The sequence below is a fragment of the Myotis lucifugus genome, unplaced genomic scaffold (assembly GCF_000147115.1).
Source record: "Myotis lucifugus unplaced genomic scaffold, Myoluc2.0 scaffold_6183, whole genome shotgun sequence".
Lineage (NCBI taxonomy): Eukaryota > Metazoa > Chordata > Mammalia > Chiroptera > Vespertilionidae > Myotis > Myotis lucifugus.
Window position 1 is genome coordinate 1 of NW_005877231.1, and position 8,879 is coordinate 8,879.

Genomic DNA, 8,879 nt, shown 5'->3' on the forward strand with positions numbered 1-8,879 from the left:
GACTGCATATAAAATCTGGACTTCTGGCTTCTCTTGACAAATGAGAAGTGGCAAATGCTGGGCCATCACTTCTGCATGACAGGGGCCAGCCCTTCTCGGAGGGCACACACTCTCTAGCTCCCCACTTCTCTGACTTCTATCACCTGCAAGGCTTTTGACAGTACTGAGTTTAGTGAAACAGGCATCAAAAAATAAGAATTCATTTTAGTTTTGAAATAATCCAGGGAGAGAGTACCTAAAGATTATCCCAAATACCTTCTGGTTCACAACAGCAAGACATCAGGCCATGATCGTGTGATGAAAATTTCCCCCCTCGAAGCATCTCGCACCTTCTGCTGGAATTCGGGCCCACCGAAAGCCTTCGAGGCAGTGGCACCATCTCTAGCCTGGCACTGGTCATTAGGAGAGATGGCTCTGGACAGACAGCCTACCCCAGTTTTATGGTCAGATGTGTTTTCCAGGGTAATTTAAGAATGCCGTTTTAGTTTCTCAGTGTCTTGGAAGTGGTTAGTGAGAGCTCAACCCTAAAGTTTGATTTGTGGTGGATCAACAAATAAAACTGAATTTCTGAAAGTGCAAAGCTGAGGAACGGACTCCAGACCCATAATGCTCAACCTTCTTTCTATTTCAACATAGTAAGAGCAGCCCACCTGGTAGGAATAAAGCGAGTTTGCTTGCTTGCTTGCTTGTTTGTTTGTGGGAGGTGTGGCTTAAGAAACCTATTCTGAGGCACTAACTAACCTATTCTGAGCTCAAGACGCCAGCTTTGTTAGTCCACCTTACCTGAGTGGTAGGAATCGTGTTTTATACAGAATGGCTCCCAGCGTCCACTGGACCTCCCGGTCATATACCAGCTGGGCTGTCCGTAGGTTTGGGTAGTCATAGGGAAAGTGGAATCCTTCATGAAGGACTTGGTACATCCAAGCCGATTTAAAACACTGATATCTGTGTGACAAAAATAACTCATCAATAAAATTTTACATTAGAAGTAAAACAATTCTAATGCTTTCCTTTGCATACTCCCACTGGATGTCAAAAATCTCTCTCCCAGCTTCACCTTCCTCACCGCTAGGTGGAGCCAAATTTGAGTCTAATTAACTTAACATTTACCACAAATGTGAAGAACACCTTTCTGCAGTAATAATATTATGGCTATGTTTTTCTTTTCTTTTTCTTTCTTTTTTGTTTTAAGAGTTCTTATCTTCAGACAACATGCTGAAATATCTACATATGTAATTATGAAGTTTGGGATTTGCTTCAAAATAACCCAATTATGACAAGAAGGGAGTTGTGGGTGGGAAAATAGATGAGACAAGATTGGCCAGTAGAGAAGCTGGGTGATGGAGAGGTACACAGAATTTCATTGTATTATTTTTGTTCATGAGTTTAAAATTTTAAACTAAAATATTTACAAAATGAGAGGACCACTGAACCAAACTGACATTTGTTGAAACTGGGTGATAGTTACATAAGGGTTTATGTTAGTTATGTCTACTTTTCTGCATATTTTGTATTTTAATAAAGTTTTTTTTTAAAAAAAGGCCATCACTTTTTATTTCAAACCACTTGGTGTGAACTCTGGTAACCACTGGTTTCCCTTGGCCTTACTAAAATAGGCTCATTATTCGGCCCCTATCACTCAGAAAATCAAAATCTGATATATTCAAATTCTCCTTCAACATAAAATCCAATCTAGTATTGCTCACTTGCTCTCCTTCATTACACTTTATCTACATTTTAAGGCCACATGTAAGGGGGAAAAGGAAATTACTTACTTGAGTCGATGCTCATCTGCATGTGATGAATAAAGGCCATTCTTGAATCTCTGAGTTAGTACTGACCAAGCCATGCCACAGTAGTCCTGGAATGACCACAGAGAAATTGTGCAACATGAAATTGGAGGCAAACTCTATAAACTTCCCCCACAGTCACAGCTGTTCCATTTCTAAAGTGGCTTGTGGGCTACTAGTTGACAAAGGAAATCATAAATGGCATATTCATTCACTGAACACTGTGCCAGGTTCTGTGCAACGCAAGTCCCAGGACTCGGGCTAGAAATACTCCTTTTTATTCCTAGCACCTCCAAGTCCAGTACAAAGCCAGCCTGAGATGACTCCTAACCCTCGTAGGCCTCAGAGAGGGGTAAGGTTAGGACCAGAAATATCAACATCAGAACTCGAAGAGAGCATGATTCTACTCTACAAAGGACTGACACGAGCAGGTAGAGCAGATGGAACAGAATCGTCAAACACCTAGCACTGCCTCCATGCGATAATTCTCACCAAAGGAATCATTCCTTTTGCTTTGTTTGTAAACTAACATTTCCTGAATGTCCACTATGTGCCAGGTGCTATTCCAGGTGCCAGGGGATCTGCAGTAAATACAACAGACAAAAATTTCTGTTGAATTTCTTCATTTCTCAGAAGCTTACATTCTAGTGGTGGGAGACAATCTATAATAATAAAAGCATAATATGCTAATTAGACCAGACAGCCGAACGACCTTCCGGACATCATTCCGGACGAAGCCCCAGGAGCAGGGCTGAGGCAGAAACAGGGGCGATGAGGCAGGCAGGTGAGCAGTTACGGACGATGAGGCAGGCAGGCGAGCAGTTAGGGACAATGAGGCAGGCAGGCGAGCAGTTAGGAGCCAGCAGTCCCGGATTGCGAGAGGGATTGTCCGACTGCCGGTTTAGGCCCGATGCGGGATCAGGCCTAAACCAGGAGTCAGACATCCCCTGAGGGGTCCTGGATTGTGAGAGAGTGCAAGCCGAGCTGAGGGGCCCCCCCCTCACCGCCTCCCATGCAAGAATTTCATGCACCGGGCCTCTAGTAACTAAATATACATACATACGTACACATGTACACGTACAGAATGTGTTAAATGACATAAATGCTCACAGGAAAAATAAATCAGGAAAAGGAAATAGGTAATATTGGGGAGGCCTGCAATTTTGGCTGTGGTGGCCAGGGAAGGTATCATCGGGAAGATAAAATAAGAGTCAAAGTGAAAAAGAATAAGGGAATAAAAATAAAATCATCTTTTTTACCTGGGAAAGAGAACATATTAAGCCACTACCAACTTGGGCAAGCAGTGGTCAAGGGGAAAAAATTTGAAGTTTTAAAATGAGAGAAAGATTCAGGCCATGGACAGTTAGGGAGCCCTTGGACCCTGGGAAAGAAAAGGAAATATGAGGGTAATCCTGGAGACTGGAGAGGACAAAGCAAACATGAACCAGGTTTTCCTCAATATTTCTTAAGGACTGCCTTTAGGGAACAGAATAGTACACATATTCTTCCATTGGAAGTCTTCCACCAAGAGAACCCTAGAGAATTATAAGAAAGCAGGAAGGAAAAGATAAATAATATAAGAGAGAACAGCTTCTTCCCATAAATTTCTCTGCTAAGAAAGAGATCAGAGAACTCTACACAAAAATTCAAAGTGATGAATCTAAATTAAAGCAGGAACTAAAGAAAGCTAGTTGAACTTTCACCTGTCCAGGTAACTAATGATTTAAGCCTATAGGATGCTTGAGTCTTATATATGTTCAAAGTGAATTTAAATTTAAAGAATACTTCCCCCATCATTGCACATTTTCACATCTTTCTAATAATATTCTCAGTGACCGTGTACCACTTCAACTTTTTAATAGCTCAAACCAAGAAAGTGAAAATGGACTTGTCCACTTGTGTGACATCATCTCCAAAAGCACATTACAACTGGAAACACCCAGTAGGGAAAAATATCTAAAGATGATACTACTTGGCCACAAACATTAAACAAGACTATTGGTGAGTTAGAGGAAAACTATTAGCTGCCACAACAATTTTGGAGCTGGGTGATACTTTGGCTGAGAGGACACTGGGAAGCTAAGCTTAACTAATTGAAGGTAGTATAGCATAGCAAATTCCTTAATTCCCCTAAATACTATACTTCCTCACCTGTAAAATCAGAGTTCATAGGGCTCCTGTAAAGAGTCAAGTGAAACCATGCATGTAAAGCTCTTTGCATAGCACCTGGAGCAAAATTAGGCATCTAATGAATAGCCACTGGTGGCCTGAGTCATCTTTCTTATTAATAATTTACCTGAGCAGCCTTGGCAAATGTTGGCCCATGGTAGCGGCCACCGATGCGCAACACATCCTCCGTACAGTAAAAAAACTCAGAGAAACCGTAGAACTCGCTGTTGTTGAAGTCAATTGGTGACTGGTAGATGCCATTCAGGGAGGCCTGGCTGGTGTTAGAGAGAGCCAGCAGGGGGCTCAGCATTGCCCCACAAGTCGACCAGTCTCCTTTTCCTCGGACATGCAGGACCTGGCTGTTCCTCTCCACCACATCTGTGAGTCCCACGGGCAGGCAAGGATCCAGAAATGGACTGTCAGGACTCAGACCTGTCTTCTGGCCCAACAACCTATTGCAGTGACAACAAAACACATCATCACTACTGTACTCAATCTACTCTAAGAAGCCTAGTTGAAGAAACCTGGCTTAAGAATGTGCTTCATGGATACCTAGTTGCTCTTTTGCACGACCTCCCCAGAAATGAGGATAGAGTATTACCATGTAGTTGAGTCACATGAACATTTCATTTAAGCAAATTCAATTTAGCAAAAAAAAAGGAAAAAGAGAGAAATATGGCAGTGATCAATTTTGTTCAACCTTTTAGTCAACATGTGTATTTCCCAGTGTAAAGTAAAACTGGAGATGTGAATCTGCTATTCTCCATCCAGTCTTCATTCCCACTTGCCTCTTAAAAATGCAAAGATCTCACCCTGCCTAGTGTGGTTCTAATGTTTAAAAGAACTACTGGAAGGAGGGGAAGTGGGAGGGACTGGGGAGTTTCCTCAGGAGAGGACCTGGAGGGGTGCAGTGTCAAAGGCTAGCAATAGTGCCCTGGCCGGTGTGCCTCACTCAGTTGGTTGGAGCATCGTCCCATACACTGAAGGGACATGTATAGGAGGCAACCAATCGATGTTTCTCTTGTATCAATGTTTCTCTCTCCCTTCCTCTCTCTAAAATCAATGAAAAACATATCTTCAGGTGAGAATTTTTTTTTAAATGGCTGGCAATAGTGAGGTACACATGCCTGGCTGTGACTGGGTAGGGAAGGGCCTTCACACAGTTCTGGTTAAAGTCTATACTTGCCAAGAGCGACAGTATTCTCATTCCTGAGGAGATTAATATGCAGATCTTGCCTGGATCAGTGGTTGAGCATTGACCTATGAACCACGAAGTCACAGTTCGATTCCAGGTCAGGGCACATGCCTGGGTTGTGGGCTCCTGCCCCAGTAGAGGGCGTGCCAGTAGAGGCAGCTGATCAGTGATTCTCTTTCATCATTGATGTTTCTATCTCTTTCTCCCTCTCCCTCCTCCTCTGAAATCAACAAAAACATTTTTTTTTAAAATGTAGATCTTGGCAGGGATGAAAATTAAGTGCAGACCAAGTAACTGCCAACTGTGGTTAACTATGCATCAGTTCCTAAGCAGACAGACATGAAGAGTGGACTTCCTGAGATGAGGATGCACACACAAGGATAAAGACTGAAAAAGAGAATGGGAATGTGGCAACACAACAAAATGCTTGGGCAACTGGAGCCTATTTTAGGGATGTGACACTAACTATAAGGAAAACTTAGAAAATTGTTTTAAGAAGATAGAACCAGGAAGTTTTGACATCTCAGGAAGCACAGGTTTCTCTGATAGATTAGCAACCACACAAGGTGAATAATCGCTTATCTGAATTACCAGTAGATGACTTAGATACATGGCAAGAAAATGCCAATGTGTGGGAAGACGATGCAGCCTGGCAAAGTCTGAGGTAGAAAACAGCAGACGCAGAAAAAAAGAGCAGCAGAACAACAAAGGAAGAAAATGGAAAAGGAAGCACAGTGACTAACGAAGAAGGAACAAAACAAAATTGGTGTGAAACTTTCATAATAATTGTTCAGATGTCATAGTGCCAGCAGGAGTGACCTGAGCTCCATAACCCAAGTAACATTTGTATGGATTTAAGAGTATTTTCAGAATACAAACACACTGCTTAATTTCAATGCATTTATCAAGTATCCAGGATTAACAGGATTCTCCCAAAACTTCTTGAACTCTTACAAAAACTTTAAAGATTTATGAGACAATATTTTTTAACATGCTCCCAACATAATTTAGAGCTGTAGAAAACTAACATATACCAGTACTTCTACAAATGGGATATATCAATACCTTTTCAAAGTAGTGTTTCTAGCTAAACAAATGGGGGTAAATAATTGTATGGTGAAAAGAACTGCCATCTATTATGCTTTCCTTCAATGTGCAGAATGGTAAAATAATTTTAAATGTTTTATTTATTTATTTATTATTTTTGTTGTTGTTAATCCTCACCTGAGGATATTTTTCCATTGATTTTTAGAGAGTGGAAGAGAGAGGGAAAGACAGAAACATCGATGTGAGAGAAACACATTGATTGGTTGCCTCCTGGATGAGCCCTGCCAAGGCCTGGGCCGGGGAGGAGCCTGCAACCTTTGGTCTGCAGACTGATGCTCTATCCACTGAGCCAAACCGGCTAGGACTATAAAATAATTTTTAATGCTAAAGAAACCCACAATTGTTTGTACATTATGGCCTAACTACTTTATCTGGTACTCAAATAAAATTTTAAAAAATCAGTGATCTGGTCCAGGCTGAAGGAAACCTGTCATTCTGGAAATAACAAGAGAATAACTTAAAGGTTAATTTTGACTACACATGCTTTTTATCTTTTAAGCACACTACAGAACCTAACTCCCACAAAACATGCAACTACACTGTAATTCAGCAAGCATGTCTTGAGCATTTCCATGTATAAGGAACTGCTAGAATCTATATTATACTGCACATTTAAAATTAACAACTTAATCTCAATCCCATGAGGTCTGAAGTGAGACACAGCAAGAGGTCACCACAATAAGCTGCTGTACTTTTTTATGGATCCTGTTATGTAACAAAGATTAGAATGCACTCTCACCCAGATCATCTACCAGAGGGTCTCAACTACCAGATCAACTACCAGAGGGTCTCTACGAGATACTACCCCATTGGCAGGGCTGGTCAGGAAGAAGAAAGCAAGGACGTATCTTAGTAGGATATGAATATTTCTAATATCTGCAATCTGACAACATTCTATTTCGGAAGCACAGACCCCATGTCAAACGTACCTGTTTTTGTTAAGCGTTTCATTCAGCACAAGGTCTTCATAGCGCTGTCGGGCAAAGTTGCCCCCAAAACCCAAAAAGGTGGTGACGTAAACCCTATACACATGTTCAGTGTGATGCACATCACAGCCCAGGTTGAATTCAGCCAGCAGGATCTTCGCAGCCTCTTCCTGTAATACAATGTAAAGGGGAAAAGGGAATTTTAGTTTAGGTTGATTTCTAGAAAGCTATGACATTGCTATACATCAGGCTTCATTTGATATGACTATTTAAAATATCTGTAACATTCTTTCATCCTCATAGCATTATTTTAAACAAAAACATAAAGTGACAAGACTGTATAAAAAAGAACAAATCAGGGAGGCTAAATACCAAGTTAGAGACTAAAACACAATTTGTAGTTATATAGAAGGTAGAAATACTACAGATGTCATTATCTTGCATGTACTTTTCTCATTTTCCAGTTCTCTAAAATGGGAATGTAGTGTTTTCATAATTAGAAAAAAATCCTTTGAAAAAAATAAATTTAAGGAATTTGGGAAATCATCATGAGATGTATTCTATGGCCTTTTCTGAAACTATTCAAGAAGTCCTAATGTTCCCTGTGACATTGGAATTGGGAAAGTTCAATTTTATTGTACCTCCATTGAAAAGGTGCTCTATCTATCTATTTATGACTAATAATGAATATGAAGTTTCATTTGGTGGCATAATTTTGTGAATGTGCACAATTTTGTGAATTGTATAAAAAATACATTAGGCATTTAAGATTAAGATTTATTTTTATTTTATTTTTATATTTTCATTGATTTCAGAGAGGAAGAGAGAGCAAAAGAGAGATAGAAACATTAATGAAGAGAATCATTGATCAGCTGCCTCCTGCACGCCCCCTACTGGGGATCAAGTCCACAACCCAGGCATGTGCCCTGACAGGGAATCGAACCAGTGACCTCTTGGTGCATGGGACAACGCTCAACCACTGACCCACATTGGCCAGGGCTCAAAGTACATTCTTTACATTCTAGTCAGGTAAGAAATATAAGAATGAAATCATTGGTAATAAATAATCATTTGGTAATCATTTAATGAACAAGGGAATAAATTTAATGAACAAGTATGTACCGAACACTGTGCTCTGGGATGTATATGCATTATCATGATTAACTCTAAGGCAACTTTAGGAGACAGGCAGTATACTTATAATTGCTAAAATGTATTAAACATTTATTATATGGTTGCCAGTCTGCTTAGTGCTTTACACTCATGGATGTATTTCATCCTCACAACTTTATGAAGTAGATACTACTGTTGTTCCCTTCCTATATATTAGGAAACTAAGGCTCAGAGAAAGAACACAAGCTCGCAAGTCTCTGAACAAATATTTGTACCCAGGCAAGTTGGTCTAAATCCAAAGACAGTGCTCTTCTTTTTTAATTACCTTTTTCTTCTTCTTCCTCTTCTTAAAGACTACCCTTCAGCATTTCATATAATACTGGTTTGGCGGTGATGAACTCCTTTAGCTTTTTCTTGTCTGTGAAGCTCTTTATCTGACCTTCAATTCTGAATGATAGCTTTGCTGGGTAGAGTAATCTTGGTTGTAGGTTCTTGCTATTCATCACTTTGAATATTTCTTATCACTCCTTTCTGGCCTGCATAGTTTTTGTTGAGAAATCAGCTGACAGTCGTATGGGT

At 40.3% G+C, this 8,879-nt stretch overlaps 1 protein-coding gene and 1 pseudogene across 1 annotated transcript; one reads left to right on the forward strand and one right to left on the reverse strand.

The window, feature by feature from the left end:
* Positions 1-32: 32 nt before the first annotated feature.
* On the reverse strand, positions 33-7,357 carry LOC102432728 (ectonucleoside triphosphate diphosphohydrolase 7-like; the record flags this gene model as incomplete). The annotated part of the gene is made up of 4 exons (XM_006109124.3): positions 33-945; positions 1,776-1,861; positions 4,087-4,411; positions 7,191-7,357. Coding segments are annotated over 4 exons (744 nt in total), but the record flags the coding sequence as incomplete, so codon positions are not given.
* On the forward strand, positions 4,672-5,937 carry LOC111824757 (annotated as a pseudogene).
* Positions 7,358-8,879: the final 1,522 nt, after the last annotated feature.